At 39.9% G+C, this 27,854-nt stretch overlaps 1 protein-coding gene across 14 annotated transcripts in view; it reads right to left on the reverse strand.

Annotated features, from left to right (window-relative positions):
- Nucleotides 1-27,854, reverse strand: part of fbrsl1 (fibrosin-like 1) — a 763,594-nt gene that overhangs the window by 188,715 nt on the left and 547,025 nt on the right. For all 14 annotated transcript variants that reach the window (XM_052031844.1, XM_052031846.1, XM_052031834.1 and 11 more), the window contains one exon: nucleotides 26,331-26,360. In XM_052031844.1, the coding sequence (XP_051887804.1) occupies nucleotides 26,331-26,360 (30 nt within the window). The remainder of the gene's footprint in view (nucleotides 1-26,330; nucleotides 26,361-27,854) is intronic.

Genomic DNA, 27,854 nt, shown 5'->3' on the forward strand with positions numbered 1-27,854 from the left:
AATTGGAGTAAGGCCAATTTTGATGACATCAGAAGGGACCTGGCAGGCATGAATTGGGATAGGCTGTTTAGTGGCAAAGAGATGCTTGGTAAGTGGGAGGCTTTCAAAGGTAAGATATTGAGAGTACAGAATCTGTATGTTCCTGTTAGAATAAAAGGCAAGACTAACAGGTTCAGGGAACCTTGGTTATCGAGGGATATTGAGGCTCTAGTAAAGAAAAAGGAGACGCATATCAGGTATAGGCAGTTAGGATCAAACAAGGCTCTTGAGGAGTATAAGAAATGCAAGAGAACACTTAAGAGAGAAATCAGGAGGACAGAAAGAGGACATGAGGTTGCTCTGACAGACAAGGTGAAAGAGAATCCCAAGGTTTTGATAGCTATATTAAGAGCAAAAGGGTAGTAGGGGCCAAAATTGGTCCTCTTGAAGATCAGTGTGGTCATCTATGCATGGAGCTGAAAAAGATGGGGGAGACCTTAAATGAATTTTTTGCATCCGTATTTACTCTGGAGACAGACACAGAGACTAAAGAACTGAGGCAAAAGAGTAGCGAGGTCATGGACCATATCTGGATTATGGAAGAGGAGGTGCTGGCTGTCTTGAGGCGAATTAAGGTGGATAAATCCCCAGGGCCTGACAAAGTGTCCATTCGAACCTTGTGAAGAAATTGCAGGGGCCCTGGCAGAGATATTTAAAATGTCCTTAGCCACAGGTGAGGTGCCGGAGGACTGGAAGATAGCTAATGTTGTTCAAATGCTCTAAGAATAAGCCAAGAAATTATAGGCCGGTGAACCAGATGTCAGTCATGGGTACATTATTGGAATGTATTCTAAGGGACAGGTTATACAAGTATTTGGATAGACATGGCCTGATTAGGGATAATCAACATGGCTTTGTGCATGGCAGGTCATGTCTAACCAATCTTATAGAGTTTTTCGAGGACGTTAGCCAAGAATGTTGATGAAAGAAAGGCGGTGGACGTTGTCTACATAGACTTTAGCAAGGCCTCTGACGAAGTCCCGCATAGGAGGCTGGTCCAGAAGGATAAGTTGCTTGGCATTCAGGATGTAGTAGTCAATTGGTTTCAACATTGGCTTTGTGGGAGAAGCCAGAGAGTGGTAGTAGATGGTTGTCTCTCTGATTGGAGGCCTGTGACTAGTTGTGTGCTGCAGGGATGGTGCTGGGTTCGTTGTTGTTTATTATCTATATTAATGATTTAGATGATAATGTGGTAAACTCTATCAGCAAATTTGCAGATGACACCAAGGTTGGGGGCGCAGTGGACAGCGAGGAAGGCTATCAAAACTTGCAGCATGATCTTGACCAGCTAGAAAAATGGGCTGAAAAATGACAGATGGAATTTAATACAGACAAGTGTGAGGTGCTGCACTTTGGGAGGACAAACCAGGCTAAGACTTACACAGTGAATGGTAGGGCTCTGACGTGTGTGGTAGAATAAAAGGACCTGGGAATACAGATCCATAATTCCTTGAAAGTGGCATCACAGGTAGATAGGGTTGTAAAGAGAGCTCTTGGCACACTGGCCTTCAAAAATCAGGGCATTGAATACAGGAGTTGGCCAACCACGTAGATGCCACAACCAAGAAAGCTCACCAGCGACTCTACTTCCTCAGGAGGATAAAGAGGTTTGGCACATCTACCTCGACACTCACCAACTTTTTTCGGTGCACCATAGAAAGCATCATATCTGGATGCATCATGGCTTGGTATGGCAACTGCTCTGCCCAGGACTGCAAGAAACTGCAGATAGTTATGGATGCAGTTCAGCACACCATGGAAACCAGCCTCCCTTCCATGGACTCTGTCTATACTTCTTGCTGCCTTGGTAAAGCAGCCAACATAATCAAAGACCCCACCCACCCGGGATATTCTCTCTTCTCCCCTCTCCCATCAGGCAGAATAATACAAAAGCCTGAAAGCACATACCACCTGGCTCAAGGACAGCTTCTATCCTGCTGTTAAGAGTATTGAACGGTTCCCTGGTACGATAAGATGGACTGTTGACTTCACAATCTACCTCGTTATGACCTTGCATCTTATTGTCTACCTGCACTGCACTTTCTCTGTAGCTGTGACAATTTATGCTGCATTCTATATTGTTTTACCCTGTACTACCTCAATGCACTGTGTAATGAATTGATCTGTATGAACGGTATGCAAGACAAGTTTTTCACTGTACCTTGGTACAAGTGACAATAATAAACCACTTGCAATTCAAAAATGTTGAAGATGTACAAGTCGTTGGTGAGGCTGAATTTAGAGTATTGTGTGCAGTTCTGGTCACCTTCCTACAGGAAAGATAGCAATAAGCTTGAAAGAGTGCAGAGAAAATTTACAAGGATGTTGCTGGGACCTGAGGACCTGAGTTATAGGGAAAGGTTGAATAGGTTAGGACTTTGTTCCCTGGAGCATAGGAGAATGAGGGGAGATCTTATAGAGGTATAAACATTTGTGAGGGGTATAGACAGGGTGAATGCATGCAGGCTTTTTCCCCTCAGGTTGGATGAGACCAGAAATAGAGGTCATGGGTTTAGGGTGAAAGGTGAAATATTTAAGGGGAAACTTCTTCACTCAGAAGGTGGTGCGAGTGTGGAATGAACTGCCAGCAGAAGTGGTAGATGGGGGTTCAATTGTAACATTTAAGAGAAGTTTGGATAGCTACATGGATGGGAAGGATTTGGAGGGATATGGTCCGGGAGCAGGCAGATGGGACTAGGCAGAAGATCAAGTCGGTATGGACTAGAAGGGCTGAAGAGCCATTTTCTGTGCTGTAGACTATGACTCTGTAATAGGCTTATCCAAGGGCATAAAACTTGGGATTTATCATACATATGGAGACTGTTTAGCAACAAAAATAACTTGGCAATATTTAACCTTCGCAAATTTGGCTATTAGCTTCTCAACGAGAAGAGTCAGTGCTCAAATCAAAGTTTAACATTTGACAAATGAATATTTTATTGGAGGTCATTGAATTCCAGAATTAATGGACTGCTTTTATAATTTTAGGACATTTACTGGTGAAAAAATAGGCAAAAACAATCTTATTCCATTTAGTACCTCTTCACCAATCTTACATTAAGGCGAATATGCAGTAACATGAATCCAGATCAACCCCTTAAATGTTGAGGAAAAATTAAGTGGGTGTGTCCTGGCTCTACTGCATTCGTAAGGGGGTGGTAGGAAGATGCTTTCTCCATAGAAAAAATTTTTTATTCTTTTAAAAATGTATTTGAGTGCTTCTAACATTGGACAAATTGACGAAAAAGGATGATGCAATACGTGCCAAGGAAAGGATGTTCTGTTGTAATAAGTAGATTTAGTAGCTGTAACAAGAAATAGAGGAAGCAATTCAATCAGGTAATACCAACATCTGTTTGAATAGGCCGTGGCATGAACCAAACTCGAGGCTGGCTTTGTTTACACTAGTCTAACAGGCCTAAACTGTTCACCACTTATATTAGATATCACCTGGTTCTGGATGCTTTGATAAACAAGACAGCCTGCAAACCTATGCTCTTTGCTAAGATAAGGGGAGAGGAGAATTATTTTTTGACCTTGTTATGAAATATGAACAACCAACCTTTCACACCAATTTTATGAGTATTTGATTGATATTCAAGCATTTATTCATTGGAATATAAATATTAAATGATCCATTACATTAATTTGGGATTTTTTAATAATCGTTTGAAATTATGATTGATTTTTGCTGCTGGTAAAGAGACCCTGTTGTATGTCAAAACTGGGAGATGTGTGTCAATTCAGATTATAGATACACCCTATGGACAGACAAATCTATCCAGAGAGGAAATTGCTAATTTCACCTGGTTGTCAGGAACAGCAAAGAGATAGAGTAGACAAAGGAAGAAAATATGTCAGGTTCCACACAAATCCAACAGTGCCAGTTTAAAGTAGTCTGTTTCTGCATTTCCTTGCAAATTATTTCAACCATAGTTCAGGGAAGGGTGTACTTGGGGAAAATAAAATGCCTCAGTTGTGCAAAATAAAAGTAGTAAATGCTCAACAGGACAGGCACTTTCGACAGAGAGAGAAAAACATAGTTAATGTTTCAGGTCAATGACCATTCATCAATACTGGGAAATGTTAAAGATAAAAGTCATTTTAAACGAGGGGAAAAGGGGAAGGAGAGGTGAGAACAAAAGGGATGGTCTGTGATAGTGCAGAGAGATTAAGTGAGAAAGGTGTTACTAGTGCAAGGTGAAAGAAGCCGGTGATGGAATGAGGAAAGAAAAAGGTCGTTCATGTCCAAAACTGGAAGGTGGAATGAATGTTGTAAATCTGAAATAAACTTGTTGAACACAATGCTGAGTCCAGTGGGCTGTAGTACACTAAATGGAAGAGAAGGTGGTTTTCCTCGAACTTAAGTTGAGCTTTATTGATGCTGCGTCAGACACCAAGGACAGAGTGAAAGTGAGATGGAAAATTAAAGTGACAGGCAGCTGCAAGCTCAGGGTCAGGCTTTCAGACCAAATGGAAATCTTCCACAAAGAGTTCACTCAATCTGTGTTTCCTCTCCCTTGCAGACAAAAACCAGCATGCAGTGAATATAATATACCAAATTGAAAGTAGTATCGGTAAATCACAGCTTCACGTGGAAAATGCCTTTGAGACTCTGGATGCTGGGGAGTGAAACGCAAGACCGTTGCTTTACTTTCCTCCCTCCCATCATCCACAGCATAACTTAAGACTAAGCTGCACTGCTCGGTCTTGATCTCTTGATGGGAAAATGTGTTATGGAGCTCCCTAAACTGGGAGACATTGAAGAATGATCTGGTACACGAAACAGCAGCTTCCAAGATTTTCCAAAACCTACTGCAGGCCTTGGTAAAGGTAGGGGAAAAGAGGATAGAGGAGCTCTATCTACAGGGCATACGAAGCTCCCAAAGACTGGGAGCAGACAGCCAAGCCAATCAATGCCAGGAGTGAAACTTAAGAATCTGGGAGTCATGCCACCAGAAGTTATCTGAAGCTAAGGTCAATGATTACGCCTTTACATGCTAAATGCTACCAATTGCACCTCTAGCTTCAGATATTGAAAAGGATGGAATATGTTCAGCACTCAGCTAACAAAAATTTGTGCTCTTACCCATCATGTATACATTCACCTCACCCTCATATACTTAGCACTACTGCAAGCCTCAAATCAATATTTCACAACATGCACCATTATCAGCTAGTCAACGATTTATAGAAGATAATGCTATCCTTGTGTACTATCCTTTCCCTCACAGCCAATTTCTCTCTAAATCCATGCTCTTCTGCTTTACAGGCTGCAGATTGTGCAAGCATGCACTTCTTTCACCCTCTCCCCTTACCATAAACCTATCCTTGAGTCTTTTCAAGAGCCAAGGACTGCAACTGGCCAGGCAATAGTTGAACAGCAATATGTGGAAAAGCGAAGATGAAATGTCGGCAGGATAAAATGTCGGCACAACATTGTGGGCTGAAGGGCCTGTACTGTGCTGTAGTGTTCTATGTTCTATGAAACACCATTCTTTGATTTAAAACTTTCAGCTATCTGCTCAGATATTGACAACGTAAATCATTTAGAGGATAGCATAAAGGTAATCTGCAACTGGTGAGACTGGAGGGATTGAGAGCAAGGGGCAAAGTTGTACGGTCCCAGTCCTCAGACAGCGGGGGTGCACACAAACTCTATTGCAAAGGACTCGGATGACGACTTTGATGAGGCAGATCATTGAGGATACACAATGCATATGCATGAAGAAACTTTAGTGCATTGAAGATGTCGAAAGCCTGTAGGTAATCATGAGTAGTACTAAACTTATGCAGAGATCTGCATGGAACTTGTATATTCATTGTTTTGTCCATGAAAATGGCAGGCAACTACATTAGTAGGCTCAGTGGATTCAACCACAATGCAATGTCCAATGACCAATGCCTCAAGTTCCACTGGAGCACAAGGAAGCCACACAATATATGGGTGCTCCAATGAAATCTCAGACTAGTACCATCAAAGCCTTGGATGCCAACAATGACTGTGGTTTCCAGGGTATCACAGTATTCCAGAAATCAGTCATGCAACAGATTATTAGGATTACTGAAGCTCAGGGAAAGTGACAGTGGCTCAGTGGAGCATGTATTGACTGTCTTCCTGGGATGATAGTATTGGAACTAGTTTATTATTGTCACTCGTACCAAGGTACAGTGAAAACTTTGTCTTGCATACTGTTCATACAGATCAATCATTACACAGCGCATTGAGATAGTACAAGTTAAAACAATAACAGAATGCAGAATAAAGTGTCATAGCTACAGAGAAAGTGTGGTGCAGGCAGACAATAACATGCAAGGTCATAACGATGTCAAGAGTCCATCTTATCGTACTACTGTATCATAGAATAGTATTCATTCTCCTCATCACTGCAACCCTGCCAGTCAGTACCTTTTCCTTTCAGCTAGCCAATCCAAACTGCTAGTATCTATGCCAAGATAGTCTAACGCGAACCTGTTAAGGCCAAGTACAAACTGTCATCTGCCCCCACTGAGACTCTGGTGCTTTCCACCAATCATTATTGGAGCCACTCTTAGGCAGGATCGCTAAGACAAACAAAGATATATCCGCATCGATGATTGGCTGCCAATTAGTTTCTATGAATTTTGATTCCTAAAATTGTTTTGGAATATTTTTGTTTGGTTTTATTTTTGCACCATTATGAGATGAATGGTGTGTTGCTCAGAAACTGAGGAAAGGTATAGTGTGGGACTGATAATGCTTAGGAATTGGAGTTGCATTTGCTGGTATTGCAGTCAGATGGATGAGTTGTCAGTTGGCCAAAGAAATGTCTAGGTTGCCTCTGCCTTTATAATTCTTCTTCCTCCTGCTGGGCATGTAGCTGGTGGCTACAGGAAACCACATATCTTGATACCTGGTCTGCACAGTTCTTTTGGGATGTTCCAAGCAGTAGAAAAGTGGTCTCAGTGTGCCAATAGCCTGCTCCATATATATTTCCTGTACCATTGTATCTATGTATGCTTCCCATGCGTGTGACCCTGGGACTTAAAGCACAACATTCTTAGTTGAAGTCATTGAAAGATGGTGCTTTGTGTGACTTGGCAACACAGTGATATCACTAATAATGCATACAAGTCAGAGCTTTTAAAAATAAAAAATAATGAGTGAATCGAGTGTCTGTTACTTTCCCATTTTTGCTATTTGCTGCCTGGGCCTGCCTGCACACCAGTCATGAGTTATACCGTCAGTGAATGTCACACAGTACCCATTCTTCAAAATCAGACATCATAGCAGAGTCTAGTCTGAAGGCCACCAGGATATCAGACACTGATTTACAGGATGTGCTCCATTTGCACACCGGACATTAACTGCACATTAACTGTGCAAATCCCTTTAGTTGTGGTACATCAATGAGTTGACAAGCCTGCAAAATGACATGCAAACATCAACTGAATATGTCAGTGACCTCCCTTATAAAATGGTGGACAGAAAACTATGAGATGTTGCAAATATGCCTAAAAACTGCCGGAAGGAACCCAACACAAGAAAGTACATGGCCACAGTCACCTTTATAGATACCGACAACAAGGTGTTGAGAGCAGGTATGGGAGATTTCAGTGCAAGTGTCTTTGCTGCCCCTACCTTGATTCAGGTAGGACAATTGTTCACTGAACACCATGAGGTATCCTGCCAAAAGCTTTTTTACCCTTCTTCTTTTCCTTCTTTCTCTTAAAAAAAGTTTGTTCTCCTTGAGTACCTTTTTCTCTTTTTACCAATCATGTAGTATTCCAACAAGATTGTCTAATAATGTGATCATATTTGAGAGCAAATGGTTTGTGCAGAAACATACTAAAATAAAGACCCTCAGAACATGCTACAGTGCTCCTAGTAGACTTCAAAGAATCCTTGGAAGCACCTAATAGTTTGACAGGAAAAGCTGGTAGAAATGAATCAGTAGCTAATCAGAAAGCACTGGTGGGAGTTCTTCCTGTTGCTAAACCAGGTTCCTCTCTGAAACATTCAAAAAAGATATTAGTTTGAACTTTAAGCTCCAAAATGACAATATTGCCCAATTAATGATAACATGATTTTGTGGACCAGTTACAATTCTCTCCAATATAGCATACAGCAACAGCTCTTTCCATAAACATCCATATGTGTGTTCACCCACAGTGCCCCTAAAAAACAAGGGCTTCAAAAGCTAATTTTGTGCCCAAGGGCTTTGTAATCATGACACCTTTCAGAATCCTACATTTTACACACATTTGCTCATCTCATTATATGAAAAATACTGTCAACTACTCAATTCTATTGCAACTATAACATGTAATGGAACTTCATTACTTACAACTTTATTAGTCCTATAACACATTCATGTCATCTCAGTATTACAAATGCTCACAGCTTGAGTCACTCACTAATAGGATAAATTATATTATTTTGGCAATGAAACACACCAGCAAAATGTAGGGAAACTGACACTTCTTCCATTGATTCAAGCAAAATGTGACCTTAGACACAGTATCATTAAAAGTGATGTCGACATATTAAATTCTCAATCACAGCCCTCTGTTGTTATTTCTAAGCTGTGGAGGGACAGAATTAAAATTATCAGCGCAAGTCCAAATGGATTTGCTCTCATTCAGCATCCCGCTTCAGAGAATATTTCTGCAAATTGGTTTTAAATTAAAGGAGGCGGTAGGTATTGTGCCTTCTCAGCATTTTCCCAGGTGCACTTAATCTAATTTCATTAAGGATATCAGGACAGATGATCACTTGTGTAGAAGCATTAAGTCTGTCCATTTTTGTATAAAACCATTAAGTCTGTCAATGTGTCAGCAGGTAAGCTGTTTATTATTTGAGATGAGCACTGGGCTTAGTTTCCCAATAATCTGTCAAGAACAGTCAACCACAAATTAAGTCTGCTGCCAAGGAACTCAACTACAATTCAATGCTAATTTGAAAAAAAAATTCATAAAAAACCCAGATTCCACACCACACCAGTCTGATTTGCAGAGCTATAACATTTTTTCAGCCTGTGAATGTGTTTGGAGCTAACTAGGGAAACAAAAATCACTGGGCAGACTAAAGAATACACATAAAATGAACTGATAAAAAATGATAAAAATGCATTCCCGATTGCTTATATTGCATTGCTCTCTGGAAGAAAAAACTGGTAATGGACAAATATGCCACAATTTTATTCTCAACACAAACGAGAAACAAATCTTACAGCCGAACCTTCCTACAAATGTACCTGCTGGCAAAATTGAAAGGCATTATAAATTCAAGGCTGAATCACTATCTTCTGCTGCTCTCGCCTCTGTTCACAATTTCACTTCCCCTTTCTCCAGGCACTAAAAGCTTGCTCAAGTTGTTTCACAGGCACCAACAGTCCTCTGGTGCTTAATTCAGGATATCATTATTCATGTGCATATCTTGATAATGAGTGTTAATAGATTAATCAGCCATGCAATGTGTGGCAGCTAAATCTCACTCCATTTCCACAATGTGCACTTTCCAACTGGAATGAATGGATTGAGATCAATTAGATATTTCTCTTCCTCTCTGTGCACAAAGGCCAACTGTGTTCCTTCTGAGACTATCTAATTCAACATACATGGACCTTCCAGGCTACATAAAGCTCATCTCAAGAAGTGCATTTACCTGTTTAACTAAGATAGATTCCTGCCATTTATGCAGTTATGCCGTAGACCATTCATTCAATAGGATATGCTTCTTGCAAGTTGTGAATGTTAGAGATACAGCTTTTTCAATATGGGCAGCACACTGGTGCAGCATTTAATGCTGCTGCCACCTCACAGTTCCAGTGATCTAGATTTAATGTGACTGCATGTATCTCCAGCAGGTGCTCCTGTTTCCTCCCATGTCTCAATGCATGCTAGTCGGTAGTAAGTAAGTGACTGGTTACTAGAGTGTAGGTGAATGTTAGGAGAATCAGGACAGGTTGATGGGCATGTGGGAGTGAGTCGGTTCTTGGGGAATAAGTGGAGGAATGGGATTGATGAGATTACACACAGTCAGCACAGAGGCTGAATAGCCTTCTTTTACATCACAAGAAAATATTAGAAAATATGATTTTGTGATGCATTAATGTGCAAGTTAGAATGTGACATGCTTTATTAAATACTTTGTTATTGAAAACAAATCTTTTGTGTCTGTCTTCAGGAGTAATAGAGAACCAAAAGTTTAGTGAGAATGAGGAAGTGAAGGAAATCAGTATTAGTAAAGAAATACCACAAGACTGATGAAAACGAAAGCTGATAAATGCCAGACCCAATGATCTACATCCCAGAGTTTTGAAAGAGATGGATACAGAGAAAATTGATGTAACCCCAGTGTTTAAGAAAGGAGGAAAGAGAGAAAGCAGGGAACAACTACAGGCACCAGAGTGCTGCAGTAATTAGTGCTGCCACCTCACAGTTGTAGAGACCTAGGTTTGATCCCAACCTCAGGTGCCATCTGTGTGGAGTTTGCACGTTCTCCTTGTGACTGCTTGGATTTCCTCAGGGTGCTCTGGTTTCCCCCACATTCCAAAAGACATGTTCACAGATGTATTCAAAGTGGTGTTGACATATTAGATTCTCACTCACAGTCTTTTGTAAATTATCCATTAATGTAGATTACTGGTAAAAAGAATGAAATAGGAGATGAAAGGCAGGTGTGAGAGAATAAATTGCAGGGCTACAAGAAAAAAGGGAGAGGGGTAACGACTGATAGGATTACTCTGTGCATGGTGGCGTGGACCCAATAGGCCAAAGAACCTACTTCTATCTCATTAACAGATCAAGACAGCACACATTTGTTAGCCTAACATCAGGGGCAAGGTAAATGTTGTAATCTATACTATAGGATGTAATAACAGGACACCTAGAAAGGAATAATGGTACTGAGCAGACTTTTGGAGACACAAGATACTGCAGATGGTGGAATCTGGAACAATAAACAATCTGCTGGAGGAGCTCAGCAGGGTTTCAACCCAAAACATTGACAATTCCTTTCTCCACACAGATGCTGCTTGACCCACTGAGCTCCTCCAGCAGATTGCTTGTTGCTAAGCAGAGTTTTCATGGATTTATGAAAGGGAAATTATCTTTGGCTAATCCACTGGAGCTCTTTCAGGATGTGGCTGGTAGAATTGAAAAGGGAACCTGTGGATGTGGTGTACTTAGATTTTCAGAAGGGGTTTGTTAAGGTTTCACAGAGGAGTAGGTCAGCTAGGTTAGAGTACATGGAATTTTGGCTATTATACTGCCATAGATTGAAAATTGTTCAGAGACAAAATGTAAAGAGTAGGAATAAATGAGTCTTTCTCAGGGGAGCAGGCTGTGAGTAGTGGGATATTACAGGGATCAGTGCTTAGATCATAAAACAGTACAGCACAATACAGGCCCTTTGGCCCACAGTGTTGTGCCGACCTTAAAAACCTTGCCTAAGACTATCTAACCCCTTCCTCCCATATATCCCTCTATTTTAAATTCCTCCATATGCTTATCTAGTAATCTCTTGAATTTGACCAATGTACCTGCCTCCACCACCGCCCCAGGCAGCGCATTCCATGCCCCAACCACTCTCTGGGTAAAAAACCTTCCTCTGATATCTCCCTTGAACTTCCCACCCATTACTTTAAAGCCATGCCCTCTTGTACTGAGCATTGGTGCCCTGGGAAAGAGGCGCTGGCTGTCCACTCTATCTATTCCTCTTAATATTTTGTACACCTCTATCATGTCTCCTCTCATCCTCCTTCTCTCCAAAGAGTAAAGCCTTAGTCTCTCCTCATAATGCATACTCTCTAAACCAGGCAGCATCCTGGTAAATCTCCTCTGCACCCTTTCCAACGCTTCCACGTCCTTCTATAATGAGGCAACCAGAACTGGAAACAGTACTCTAAGTGTGGTCTAACCAGAGTTTTATAGAGCTGCATCATTACCTCGTGGCTCTTAAACTTGATCCCTTGACTTATGAAAGCTGACACCCCATAAGCTTTCTTAACTACCCTATCCACCTGTGAGGCAACTTTCAGGGATCTGCGGATATGGACCCCCAGATCCCTCTGCTCCTCCACACTACCAAGAATCCTGCCATTAATTTTGTACTCTGCCTTGGAGTTTGTCCTTCCAAAGTGTACCACCTCACACTTCTCCGGATTGAACTCCATCTGCCACTTCTCAGCCCAGCTCTGCATCCTATCAATGTCCCTCTGCAATCTTCGACAATCCTCTACACTATCCACAACATCACCAACCTTTGTGTCGTCTGCAAACTTGCCAACCCACCCTTCTACCCCCTCATCCAAGTCATTAATAAAAATCACGAAAAGCAGAGGTCCCAGAACCGATCCTTATGGAATACCGCTAGTCACAGCCCTCCAATCTGAATGCACTCCATCCAGCACAACCCTCTGCTTTCTACAGGCAAGCCAATTCTGAATCCACACGGCCAAGCTTCCCTGGATCCCATGCCCTCTAACCTTCTGAGGAAGCCTACCATGTGGAACCTTGTCAAATGCCTTACTAAAATCCATGTGGACCACATCTACTGCACTACCCTCATCAATCTGTCTGGTCACCTCCTCAAAGAACACTATCAAGCTTGTGACACATGATCTTCCCTTCACAAAGCCATGCTGGCTGTCTCTGATCAGACAATGATTCTCTAAATGCCCATAGATCCTATCTCTAAGAATCCTTTCCAACAGCTTGCCCACCACAAATGTAAGGCTCACTGGTCTATAATTCCCTGGACTATCTCTACTACCTTTTTTGAATAAGGGGACAACATTTGCCACCCTCCAATCATCCGGTACCATTCCCGTGGACAACGAGGACTCAAAGATCCTAGCTAAAGGCTCAGCAATCTCCTCCCTCGCTTCGTAGAGCAGCCTGGGGAATATTCCATCAGGCCCCGGGGACTTATCTGTCCTAATATTCTCTAACATCCTCTCTTTTGATAGCAACATGCTCTAGAACATTAACCTTACCTACACTGTCCTCAGTGTCATCAAGGCCCCTCTCCTTGGTGAATACTGAAGAGAAGTATTCACTGAGGACCTCACCCACTTCCACAGCTTCCAGGCACATCTTCCCACCTTTATCCCTAACCGGTCCTACTTTTACTCCCGTTATCCTTCTGCTCTTCACATGAGTGAAAAATGCCTTGGGATTTTCTTTAACCCTACTCGCCAAGGCCTTTTCATGTCCCCTGCTTGCTCTCCTCAGCCCCTTCTTAAGTTCTTTCCTTGCTATATTCCTCAAGAGACCTATCTGATCCTTGCTGCCTAAACCTTATGTATGCTGCCTTCTTCCTCCTAACTAGATGTCCCACCTCTCTTGTCAACCATGGTTCCTTCACCCTGCCATTCTTTCTGTGTCTCATCGGGACAAGTTTATCCCTAACATCCTGCAAGAGATTCCCGAACAATGACCACATCTCTATAGTACATTTCCCTTCAAAGATGTCATCCCAATTCACACTCGCAAGTTCTAGCCTTATAGCCTCATAATTTGCCCTTCCCCAATTAAATATTTTCCTGTCCTCTTTGCTCCTATCCCTGTCCACGACAATGCTAAATGTTAGGGAGCGGTGGTCACTGTACCCCAAATACTCACCCACTGAGACATCTGTCACCTGACCCGGTTCATTACCTAATACTAGATCTAATATGGCATTCCCTCTAGTCAGCCTGTCAACATTCTGTGACAGGAATCCATCCTGGACACACTTAACAAACTCTGCCCTGTTTAAACCTTTGGTACTAAGCAGGTGCCAATCAATATTTGGGAAGCTGAAGTCTCCCATGATAACAACGCTGTTATTTTTGCACCCTTCCAATATCTGCCTCCCGATCTGCTCCTTGGTATCCTTGCTACTACCAGGGGGCCTATAGAATACCCCCAGTAGAGTAATTGCTCCTTTCTTGTTCCTAACTTCCACCCATACGAACTCTAGAGAGGATCCTGCTGCATGATCCATCCTCTCTGCAGGTGTAATAGTATCCCTGACCAGTATTGCCACCCTTCCTCTTCTTCTTCCCCCCCCCCACCCCCATCCCTTTTAAAACACTGAAATCCGGGGATATTCAGTATCCATTCCTGTCCTGGTGACAGCCAAGTCTCTGCAAGAGCCACAATATCATAGTTCCATGTATTTATCCAAGCTCTCAGTTCATCACCCTTATTCCTGATGCTTCTTGCATTTAAGTAAAGGCACTTTAGCCCATCCACCTTACTACTTTTATACCCTATTGTTTCTCCTTCCTCAAAGTCTCTCTATATGTTAGATCTGGCTTTACTCCATGCACTTCTTCCACTGATCTATCCCTCCGGTTCCCATCCCCCTTGCAAACTAGTTTAAACCCTCCCGAACCACACTAGCAAACCTGCCTGCAAGGATATTGATCCCCCTCGAGTTCAGGTGTAACCCATCCAATCTGTACAGGTCCCACCTTCCCCAGAAGAGATCCCAATGATGCAAAAATCTAAAACCTTGCCCCCTGCACCAACTCCTCAGCCACGCATTCATCTGCCATCTCCTCCTTCATTATTACGTGGCACTGGTTGCAATCCTGAGATTGCTACCCTTGAGGTCCTGTTCTTCAGCCTTTTGCCTAGCTCCCTGAACTCACTTTTCAGGACCTCATCCCTCTTTCTACCTATGTCGTTGGTACCAACATGTACGACAACTTCTGGCTGCTTTCCCTCCCGCACAAGAATGCTGTGGACCCGATCAGAGACATCCTGGACCCTGGCACCTGGGAGGCAACATACAATCCGGGATTCTCGCTCACGTCCACAGAACCTCCTGTCTGTTCCCCTGACTGTCGAGTCCCCTATCACTGTTGCCCTCCTCTTCTCCCCCCTTCCCTTCTGAGCAGCAGGACCAGTCCCAGTGCCAGAGACCTGGCTACTGTTGCTTGATCCCTGTAGGTCAACCCCCTCAACAGCATCCAAAGCGGAATACTGGTATTTGAGGGGAACAGCCTCTGGGGTCCTCTGCTCTGTCTGCCTATTCCCTTTCTCTTTCTCTCCCCTGACAGTCACCCATCTATCTGCCTCCTGGACCCTAGAAGTACCTGCTCTAAAGGGGATGACTGCACCTGATGCACAGCATCTACATAACTCTCTCCCTCCCTGATGCTTTGCAGTGATTGACGCTGTGACTCCAGCTCATCAATTCTGACCCGAAGTTCCTCCAGCCTCAAGCACTTACTGCAGATGTGCTTGGGTGCCAGTGATCCACAACCCTTATCAACAAACTAGCTGAGGGGACCAAATGTCATATTTCCAAGTTTGGTGACAATACAAAAACAGATGGGATTGTGAGTAGGAAGGAGGATGAAAAAAAGACTTAAAGGGAATATAGAATCAGTGGGTGAAACATGTGCAGAATGGAATTCGATCAATCTGGTGTTTTTTTCCCAATTCATGGCCCCTAACTTAAATTCTCTGTTAGCCAAATAAAGGACAGTTCTATGCCACAGACCAGTTTGGTTGCTTTGATCAACTACAGGTCACATTGTTTGTGCCCTGAGAATATTAAAAACAGCATCCTTGTTTCTGTGTAAACTGCATGTGCTGCATTAAAAAGAGCCTAATTCAACAAAGTAAATATTATAATATAAAATCTGGAAATACTCAGCAAATCAGGCAACATTTGTGGAGAAAGATGTAGAAATAATGTTTCAGGTCTTCAGAGAAAGTGCTGCTACATTTTGAGTAGCAACTATACTACTTCGATCAATCAAATAGTTGTCAGAAGTCATGAACAAGTGTTTCTGCACCACTAATGTTAATAATGTTGGATTGAAGTGATTAACAGTCTTGGAAGATTGACACAATGTAGGCTTATGCAACATCCACACATAGATACCTTTTCTGAGCTCAACTGAGATGGAGAAACTCTAAGTCCAAATTTTCATAACTAAAACTTTGGATTCATGTAGATGTCATCACTCTGCAACCTTTACCAGCATAATTTTCCTATTTATAATCATTTCCATATATTTTATACTGGAAAACCTCAGCCAGTAGCATCACCATAATTCTGAGAGTCAGAATCAGACAGCTCCAAATGATGATAAAAAAGAACTTTGTAAAGGGTTGGGAAAAAAATTACAATTGAAAGTAAATTCAAACTCTAAATCAGTCGACTATTTTTCTCACCATTCATGTTTTATTTCTTTTAGTTATACCGTATGTCACTGTAGCTCAGTGGGTCTCTGCTCTTCTAACACTGGGCTTCTCTTTGTGCAGCTACAGTGGTCTTTCATTCATTCTCTACACTGATATATCATGTATCCTTCTACCTCACCACCTAATACACCGATTACAAAACATTGCAAAAATTTCTCCTCTGATTCTATTTTTGTTCCCAACTAGCTTTTCTATTTTCCCATCTCCTTTCTCTATTTCAAGGCTCATCGTGTTTTTTTCCAAATGCGAAACACCTTAGGGCACCTTATAGAGTCATAGAGTTATACAGCAAAGAAGTAGGCCCTTCAACCCAACCTATCCAAGCCAACCAAGGTGTTTTTCTTGAGCTTGTCCCCCTTGGCTGCATTTGGCCCATATTCCTGTAAACCCTTCCAATCCATGTACCTGTCCAAATATATTTTAAACATTGCAATTTCACCTGCCTCTACCACTTCTTCTGGCAGCACATTCCATATACCCACCACCACCCTCTTTTTGGTGGTATTCTGAAAGACTACCTCTTTGGCCCAGTACTTCCTGGCAGTGGCAAACATTTTATACTCATCAACATACTAAGCTGGTAGATACCTTGTGTGGATTGTATCATGGAGCACTTCTTTTCTAGATACATATTTCTGCAGAGAGGAGGTCTTTCCAGGTATGTGATGGGGCCAAAGAAAGACCTGCCCCAGAAAATAATTGACATCAGACTAATCCATGGCCCTAGCTTGGCCAACGGTCTGAACTGAGATGTGTTCTGAATGTTTCTTATTCGAAAAATCTTATAAAATATTAAAAATCAAAAACTTAAAAAATAAATTAAAGACATTAAAACAACACCCAAAAACAATTAAGTGAATAACTAGTTAATATGTAAATTACTTTATATTTGCCTAAATAGCTTGCAGCAGTTCCTCTCCAATAAAATGAGAATTGCTTAAAGCTGGTACAGAATCAACAGACATATTTCACCATGCAAGTACTGGGAACCACACAAAGTTCATGTTCCTTGACTGGTCTGAGGAGTTAAGCAAAGGAACACAGCTAATTTTGGATCAGAAGTTTTAATCAGGAAGTTTGAATAAGAGTTCCCAACTTCTTGACATTTACTGGGGCAGGGACAGTTGGAGTCCGGCAAAAGAGGCAGTAATTGGAAGTAGCAGAGGGATGGACTGCTGACATTTTTCAGATTTATCCTAGCTATTGTCATGCTTTCCTTGCCACTTCCTTCCATGCTTCAAGAATTCTCAAAGCACTTCAACACAATTTTCTGCTCTTCCTCCCACCCTAATGACTATAGTTTTCACCCCTTTTCCTTCAACTTAATGCCTACTGATCTGTAGCTATGTTATTGTGAAACAATGGTCCAGAGTGATTGTTTTTTTTAATTTGAAAGGGTGGAGAAGAAAGGATTACTATCTGTCAGTAACCTCTCCTGCATCAAAGTTAGTTATCAACCATTTAGACAACCATTCAACTGTTTGCCAGATGATTCCTTGCCACAGACATCAAAACTATAGTCAAATCTGACATTCTTTTAAGTTTTCTGGTTGCAAAGAAAAAAGCAGTTTTTGATCTTTCAGACAGCATTTTATATCTTTCTCCAATCAGTAAGTGCAGGATTCTGGTAAACTAGGTCACTGTGCTTTAAATCTCCATATCCCTAAGGAAGTACCAGAGTTGGGCTGTTCATTTAGGAATATGAAGCTATTCCTGATGGATTCGGCAACTCCTGTGAATTTCACTGAACTGCACAATTTGGGTCATTTCATAATATACATCATTCTCAATTTACAGATGCTATATTCTCTTAAAGAGCACAAGTCTAAACAGTGCAAGAACTGATTAGTTTTGTTTTTTTCCAGATATTTCTGCTGCACAATTATAGAGCACTGCATTAAAAATAAATTCTACACCTACTACAGAACTCAGCAGGTATTTAATTACTTTATAACATTTCAAAAATGAAATTTGGTCTTTTGCCTCCAATTAAAATGACTGTTGTCAAAATTTTTATGGGCCACTTTACTGGGTAATTATGGCAAACTAATCAATTTTTAAACTCGATAACAACACCTTCTGATCCAATATAATGAGTAACTTCAGAAATATTTATGCTTCACACATGAATTCATCATAACTTCTTGACAATAAGTCAAAGACTGGTGACAAATAATAATAAATCCGTATATGAAAAATAAGGCAAAATGTTTAAACTGCTCTTCATATTCTGTAGCTATTTATATCTATATGTTAAATTTGTGTAATCTACGTTTGTTTCTAATTTTGTAACTTGTCCATTGAACATTTATTAAATTTTATGTAATTAGCAGGTTTACAAATTGGCTAAATCTTGCTGACTGCAGCCAGTGCTCTTCAACAGAACTTCCTGTTTTCACCCATTCAAACCAAAGGATATCCCGGAATTATACAAACAGAGTCTAAACAGATTTGGGGTGCTAAAGCTGTCAGTTTGCACTGGTGTTGGATTCCTCGTCAGAGCCCAAACTTTCTGCTATTCCCTGGAGCTATAGTGGGGGAAATTGCCTCTCAGATTCTAAGCCATGTCAGATGTGGTATAGCATCTGAGACTACCCTTGTTCTCAAGACTTTCAATGGGGATTCTAAGCATGCAAAAGAGGTGGCAAAGGGGAAAGTAATTAAAAAAAATTGTTTTGCTTTAGGTTAATTTTTTTAAAATTAGTTTTGAATTTTGTGATTGAATTAACTTTTAAAACAAAATTCATAATTTCAAGTATTCACTTCCATTGTTCTAGTCTTTAAAATTCTCTAAACATCAGAGATAGTTAAAGTCTTCATGACAGCTTCATCCTAGCTTTGCCCTCTGTCAGGAGTGTTGCACCCAATTTGAGGACGCAGAAGGCCAGCGTGATAGATCCTCTGCATCTGGCCTAGGAAAATGTGGGTTCAGTGATTCCAGGCAATTGGCCTGGTCAAGCACGAGATAGTTCAATATGATGATAGCATGACCTCAACTAAATTCGCACCAGAGCAGCTAAATATCAGTCAAGAGTGGAAGCACATTTTTTCCTTTTTGAATCAAGAGGTTATGAGGCTAATTTTAATGCTCTGTTCATATCATATGGGGTGAAATGGAAATAAAAATGGAACTAAACTTGCAACTTTCTGAGATGAATTGATGGTACATTTATCATAAATTTCAATCCATAAACCAATGAAAAGTCAAATATACATTCAAAATAGTGAACAGTCAAAAAATTAGAAATGCTGATTAAAAGCTTATGATCAATAACACAGTCCTAAGGCAACTCAATAAGTTAAAATTAAACATATTACATTAGATTTCTTGATATTTAATAAGTATTTTGAAATCTAATTCTGGAATTTAGTTTGTTTTTCTGTGAAAAGTAAAGCCTTTTGCCTAACGTGGCATATAAAAGCACTTAGAATGGGAGTGCTGCAAGTTATGAACTTGTCACAGCTTAAATTGAAGTAATACATCACTTGTATTAAAAAGGAAGACGGTCCAATATTTGACCAAGATCTTGCTTTGCCTTCTTCAGCTCATGGTGGATTTTCCAAGCTGACTTTTTAGGCCCTGAGTTTTGTGGATAGACTGGTTGTAAACAGATTTCAATATGATAAGCACTTGCAAATAGAATATTCTGATTCCATGAGAAGAATCCAACTATTTGGTCCAGATCAAGGAGGAAGGAGTGCAGGAAAGAATGGTAATTGATCAAGGTCAAGGGCTGACAATTTACTGAAAACTTGAGGGAAATATCAAGAAATCAGGCATCAGAATACACTTAGAGATAGGACAATCAATAAATCAGTAATGCTGATCCACAAACTGGGTCAAACAGTTAAATCTGCTGGCCACCTGTCAATGCGTCATGTTAGAATGGAGTAACAATGATGACTGATGCTGCTGTTATCCACAAAGCACTAGAAACTGCTACACATACATAAATCATCAGGAGACAGAAAATAGCAAATGCTATGAGATTGGGAGTGATATGGAGGATATAAAATTTGCTTGTTGGAAATGCAAACAAAAGGTAATTATGCATCAGCCACTGTGCCATTAGGAGGCCTTGTATTGAGTCAATAAGGATTAATTGGGAAAGTAAGTACAAACTTACATTTGTACAGAATCATTCATGATCACTGGACATTCTAAAAGGCAAATTAAGTTCTTTAATATGTAGTACCTGTTGTAATGCAGAAACATGGCAGCCAATTTGTACACAGCAAGCTCCCACAAAGAGCAAAGTGGTAATTACCAATTAAAATGTTTTAATGATGTTTATTGAGGAATGAATAATCAAAGAGATAAATAAAGGTTAAATAGTTAGGTCTTTTTTCCTGATAATATGTTTGCTGACAGCTTCAAGCAATGTCATCACAGGACCGGCAAACCTGCAAAAGCTGTCTTCTTCTGACAGTTCTCACATTATCACATTATTAGTGTTCAACTTTCAGTTACTTAATAATTTGATTCTCATATTTTGACCCTTCTCAAAAAAATATCTAGGAAATATTGAAGTTTTATCCGTTGACATTATTAATTCAGAGGCAATTTGTCAAAAATAAAACCCTCTCCCTGTTCAATTTTCTTTCCTCTTCTCCTGAAGGTGTTGAAACTATAAAAGATTTGGGGATACATCCACTGAATTTAAATGTATGTAAGTGTTTTATATTTTCTTCAGTGCTTGGCAAACATTCAATAAAGTATTAATATTCTTTAATTACTTAACTGAAAGCATCACAGTAAAACATAATATTAATTTATGGTTTTACTGCTTCCTATCTTCTCACTGTTCACTTTCAGTGACAAATCCAATTCTCTAGTGTGTTATTTCCATAGTAAACACTAAGACTACACAAGCCATTGATTAATGAAGATGTAATAATGATGAAAAATGTTAGTTAATTGCTTATGCACATAAGTTTTAAACTGCTCAGGTACCATTAAAACAGACCCTGCCTTGAAGTTTGATGGTTCTTGGCCAGGTTACAGGATCCAGACCTACGTAGTTGCAATATATTTGATCTCTTTGGAGTTGAAGACAATGATTGGATCAGCCATCATTTTACTCAATGATGGACCAGCCTCAAGTGGTACATTGCCTAATCCTGCTCCTATTGATTATGTTAAATTTAAACATAAGTCCACACGAGAGCAAGTAATATTAGTTGGACAGAATTAATATTCATCTTTTGTGAAAAGACTTCCAGTTGTCTATAAGACTTTAAATAGTATTCTTTAACAAATACTATCCTTAATGTTGCCAAGTAACCCAATTCAATCCTTCCAGGACTAAGTCCAGAAGTAGATTAGGTGAACACATAACTGGATTGCCACCTAGCATCTACGTTCTATATTATGAGAAGTAACATTACGAGTTGAACATTGCAAAGATTATTGAACAGTTGGCCTCAAATATCACACTTTAAAAGCCAATCGACATTGTTTGAACTGAAATTTCAGTGTATTCCAAAGGCAAATCTAATTTGCTGGATATTAATCATACAAGGATAAACAATATGCTGACATACATCTGCCAATGTCATTGTTATTAATCCCACCATACAAAAGAAAACTAAATATCATTGGGCTCACATAGTTACTTAGCTAATATAGCCTGTCAGTTGAGAGTTGAAGGTTGAAAATCCTAAGAGTTGCCTGCCATTCAAATCTATATGCCTCAATTTATTTCTTTTCTACATACGTAAAAAGCATTTCTTATCTAGAAGTTGAAAGAGTTGCTGAAGGCATTCACATGTAATGTCAATTTTAAACCAAAGGTTTTTTTTTTGTTGGGAAGGTCAATGCCTTAAGTAGCAAATATCATTCTGCTGCTTCTGTGTCCAGTATTTAAAATAGTGGCTGAGACTCCATCAGAGTACTTGGGGAATACTGCACGAGCAAGGAAACCTCTTGCTGATTAGTAGTGGATGGGGTGGTCGACGATTAAACTATCAGTAGAAGGAGGCACCCTAAAAATCCCCTTTCTTCATGATGATGGAACCCACCACTTATTTCAAAGACAAGACAGAAACATCTGCAAACATCTTCAGCAAGAAGTACTTGGATGATCACTCTCAGCTTCTTCTAAGGTTCCCATATCATAGCAACCTTCAGTTTATTCATACTGTCTCCTGGACTGAATGGAAATGTTTGAGTTCAGTGGATATATCAGAGGGCATGGGCTCTGACAATATTCTAGCTATGATCCAAAATGGGCAGCACAGTGGCACAGTTACTAGAGTCGCTGCCTCACAACGCCAGAGATGTGGGTTCAATTCTGACCTTGGGTTCTATCTATGTGGACTTTGCACAATCTCCCCGTAACTGTGTGTGTTTCCTCCAAGTGCTCCGGTTTCCTCCCACATCCCAAAGATACAAGGGTTGGTAGGTTAATTAGCCATTTTAAGTTACCCCTAGTATGTAAATGAGTGGTAGAAACTGGGGAGATTTGATGAGAATGCAGGGAGAAGAAAAAAATGGGATTAATGTACGATAGCGTAAATGGGTGGTTGATGGTTGGTGCAGACACAGTGGGACAAAGGGCCTGTTTCTGTGCTGCGACTATGACTATCTCTTTCTAGTCTCTTCCAGTCTAGCCAAAAAAAAGGCTTCTGCTCTATACTGTGGAAAATTGCCTAGGTAGAAACAGCTACAAAAATCAGGACAAATCCAATCCAAGTAATTACTGCCCCATCAGTTTATTCTCAATCATTATTAAAATAATGGAATTTTTTGTTGACAAAGCAATCAAGTAACAATAGCTATCTGACATATATTCAATTTCAGTTCTGTCAAGGCAACTTGGCTCCATACTGCTACAGCTTTGTTCCAAAAATGGACACAAAATAAATTCCAGGTTAAGTGAGAGCATCTGTCCTTGACAAGGTGCATTTGCCTTCGTGTGGCATTAAGGAATCCAAGTAAAATTAATGTTGATGGGAATCCAAGGGAAGGTTGTCCCCTGGCTGGAGTCATACCTCGTCAAAGGTTTGTGACTGCTGCAAGCTAATCATTTCAACCCCAGGTAACAGTTGCAGGAATTCCTCAGGACAGTATGCTAGACCGACCATTGTCAGCTGTTTCATCAATAAACTTCCCTCCATTATAAGATCAGTAGTGGGAATGTTTGCTGAATAGAGTGTATTCAAATCCATTCATAATACCATGGATAATTAACAGACTGTGCCCACACGCAACAAGACTTGGATGATAATTAGGGAGTATCATCCTTGCCATACAAGTGTCAAGCAACAAGAGTAACTGCACCACCTCCCCTTGACACTCAATGGCATAACTGTTATCAACCTTCTTCTCTCCCACCACGCCTCACCCCAACCCCCAATAGCCATCAATAAGCTGGACCTTACCAGCATCAGAAGTACAGCTAGAACAAACCACACAGACACTGTGGTTACTACATCAGGTCAAAGATCTATTATTTTGCAGTGAGCAACTCATTTAACTGGTTCTTGAATGTAATGATCTACAAAACTGACTTGAATTGATTCTATAAATTCTTTTTCCACATTACTACACGATTTGATTTAACCAGGATATTAAACTTCCCAGTTATTGTATTACCCCAGCTACATGCTGCTCTAGTTTCATGATTTAAATTTCTCCCAACACTAACTTTCTAAGGGCCTTTATGATACTCCCACTGGAGTTGTCAGCTACTGAATTTCTTAGTTTAATCTAAAATAATCCTACATCTTTTTGAGCTGGGATCCCCTCTTCTGTGCCTTTATCCCAAACCTTTATTATCAGGATTATCTTCAATCTTATTCAATTTTGTCTACTTTTTTGACAGTCAAGTATCCTGGAATATTTCAAACTTAACTGAAATCACCTCTCCATAATGGGCTTTAGATCAAACCCAATTATTTCAACTTGTGCTACCACTTCGTCAGCCTACATTTCAATATACTGTCAATAGGTTTAAATGATTTTCCCCCCAATATCACCTAAGTTACTAATACCTTATGAGATTTCTTGAACTCTCTGCCCCATATAATATACTGGATTTTTTTCTCATTGCTTAAAAATTTCAGCCACAGCATTAATTTAAAAAAGCACTGAAAATCTTTCTATAAAAAAATTAATTTAAATTTAAACTGAAGCAGCATTTTCTGGGAATACACTTAACAATGCCAAAATTGGTTTGACTCAACAGTATTTTCAATTTTTTGAACTAGCCAATCCCTTCTTTAAACACTTTGTTTCTCTTCAAGAAAAACTTGTAAGCACAACTATTCAGAAAAGGTTCACAGTCTGGTAAAACAAATGAGTAATTTTAACATTTGTTAATTGGAAGCAATAAGTGTGCAAAAGAATGAAATGTGGAGATGTATGTCCACAGCCTTCTTCTGAATAACTCCTATAGTGATACCAGCTCCTCAAGACCAAAAATATTAAGCAGTACCATCAAATATAATTTTTTTGTAGTTATTATTGCACAAAGTACAGTCTTGCAGAAGTAAAGAACGCCAATCATTGAGACTTGCAGCTGTGTAAGGCCATTAAGGCACTCAAACCTCTTCATGCTGAATCCTGCAATACTAATTAAAATCCATCTGCACACTGATTTCTTAGACAAGTCATGTTGCACCTGAAGTTTTCTTGCTACCTTAATATTCAAAGTGGCTCTGTTATCATTTAGATGATACAGCACCTTCAAAAGTACATCACAGCTATTGCATTTTAACTTGAAAATGAATTGGTCTTCATGCCTGCATGTTGTAGCTACGTCACAGAAGAAAATGCTAAACAAATTACTGAAGGCTTCATAGTGCCTTCGCAAATTTCATTGTTGAAATTAAAAAAATTCAGTAGGCACAATTACGTCAAAAATGCAGAAAGCCTTCATCAAAAATGTCCTTCTTCCCAAAACTTGTTACACAATCACATTACTCAACTGTTTTTGCTCAATTAAAACCATATTTCAGAAACAAATTTTTATTCAAGTAATAGTCACATCAAATAAGAGGGTTCCTTATTTTCTAAACTAGCTTGCAAGTTGTTGGAAGTGACTGAATTCATGTTTCTCTTGGGGCATATATAATCATGGAATCAGAGAAACATAGAATTGTACAGCACAGAAACAGGCCCCTTTGGCCCACCTCATCTATTCCACAAGTGATGCCTTCTTGCACAAATCCCATTTGCCACATCCCTGTATCCCTCTACTCCTTTCTTATTCAAATGCTTTTTAAATGTTGTCATCATATCTGTCTCTACCACCTCCTCTGGCAGCTTGTTCCAGGCCTCTGTGCATTCCTTAGATCTCCTTTAAATTTCTCCCCTCTCACCTTAAACCTGAGCCCTTTCATTCTAGATTCCCATGCCCTGGGATAAAGACTGATTATCTATCTATTTATGCCCCTCATCATTTTATAAACCACTATTTGATCATTCCTCAGCTGCCTGCATAAACCCAATTTATCTAATCCCTCCTTATAACTACAGCGTTTCATTCCAGGCAACATCCTGGTAATCTCTTCTGCACTTTCTCTATTGCTACCAAATCCTGTAGTGTAGTAACCAGAACTGTACACAATACTCCAAGTGCTGTCTAACCAATGTTTTGTACACCTGCAACATGATGTCTGAACCCTTATACTTAATGCCTTGGCCTATGAAGACAAGCATACCAAATGCCTTCTTCATTATCCTATCTACCTGTGTCACCACTTTCAGCGAGCTATGGGCTTGCACCCCAAGGTTACTCTGTATATCAATGCTTCTAAGATCCCTGCCATTTACTTGATATGTCCTAACAATGCAAACTTAACTTCAGTTAACAATACTGTTTACTTACTGAACTCCCAGTCTTTGTTCTATACAAAATCTTTGGCTTACCCGACTGACCTGCTCTTTTCAGCTATCTGTAGCATTGCAATGGAGCATTTACATCGGCTAATATAGATTCTGGCATCAGGCAACATTATCAAGATGAAAGTTTCCTAAAATCAAAATTACTGTTTTGGAAAACATTATGTACAGATTTCCTTATGTTCTGAATCATTAAGTCGGCATTATATGTTGGAACCAGGCATGTAGTCAAAAAAAAAACAATTAGTCTTACCTTGTCGTCAATGTCACTCTCACTGTCACACTGAAAGAGAAAACAAAAATTAGTTTCAAATCTAAAGGCACATTTAAGGCTGCACAATGTATTGCTAAACATTTTGTCAATTTCTGATGCAACAAAGAATTAAGAAATTGGTTTAGTGGATGGATTTTTTTAAAGAAAATCGTCAGATTCTGAAATAGTCAGAATAACAAAGAAAGCCAAACTTCCTTTGTTTTCCCTCATTGCTTTCATGTGCGACTCTAAGTGTAGTGACAGGTTACTCAGCCATGGTGCTTGCTTGGCCAGATGAGCTCGGCCAGATGAGCTCACTTCAAATGTCTACAGGTGGCCCTTCCTGTAGGTTTCAGTGTTAACAATAGGAGGAACTACCCAAGCTCACCTGACGCTTGTCTTTCTCCAAGCCTAAATAGAGTCACTAGGCAATCTGTGTTTCCCACCTATGTGTCAATTGAGCACAATAAGATCAAAATTGAGAAACAGCTGATTTGTGCACCCTAATATCACATCATGAGTGGTGTTTACTCATTGAATTATCAAGAAACAATTCTTATATTTTGATCAATTTCGATTGACAAAGCACTTGCGCTGTTTCTCAAGTTTAACAGATTGAGGGGATACCTAAAAAAACAAACTACCTTTAAAAATAAAAAAAAGAACCCTGAATGTCCATGACAGAAATATGAGGATAACCAAATATCTCTTCAAGATACCAGCTGTTCTGTTACTGGGAAGGCTATACATAGATTTGCCTGTGAAATCACTTTTAAGAATTAAGCCAATAACACATCACACAAATAATACTCTAATTACATCATTATGCCTGACATGTAGGAGGATTGGCATGTCAGAAGAAAATTCCAGAGTAGATTGTCAAAACAAAATTCTATGTGAAAGAATGCAAGATTGTTAGACTGCAAAGGTTTCGACTGGTTCCAATCTCCATTTCACTTGCAAATTACAATGCTGCACAACATTTACACATAAGTGAGCCTCAAAAGTCATAATGCAGCAAATTTCAACCAATTATGATATACCATCTAAGGTTGCTGTGTGAGAATGAGCAATGTGTGCCAACTCTATAGAAGCACCTCATTAATCCTGCAACCCAGTATCAATAAACATTGGCTTTATCTTCTACTAGCCAAGGTTATATCACCCCTCTGAGGCTGTTGGCCAGTGATAATAGAAATGTAGTCATGTTGTGCAGATCCTACAAACTGGGCTGCAAAATGCTCCAAACCTCTCAGCATAACTGACAATATTTGATTCATATTATGGTAGGTATTATTGACATATCTACAGTGTTGCTGTGAGTTTCAAAGGAAGCCAACATGGCTTGTTGCATGTAGAAATATTACTAATGTCAGAATGATTAGACTGACAGAAATTTGCAGGGATGGAAGCTATGTATATCCCAGCTAGAATAAGTGGCAATTGTTAATCAGACTGGCCATTTTTGAATTGCTGAAGTAGATTTTACAAGTAGAAGTTGCCAAATCAGACAGAGAGTCCCAT

This window comes from Pristis pectinata, chromosome 17 (assembly GCF_009764475.1).
Source record: "Pristis pectinata isolate sPriPec2 chromosome 17, sPriPec2.1.pri, whole genome shotgun sequence".
NCBI lineage: Eukaryota > Metazoa > Chordata > Chondrichthyes > Rhinopristiformes > Pristidae > Pristis > Pristis pectinata.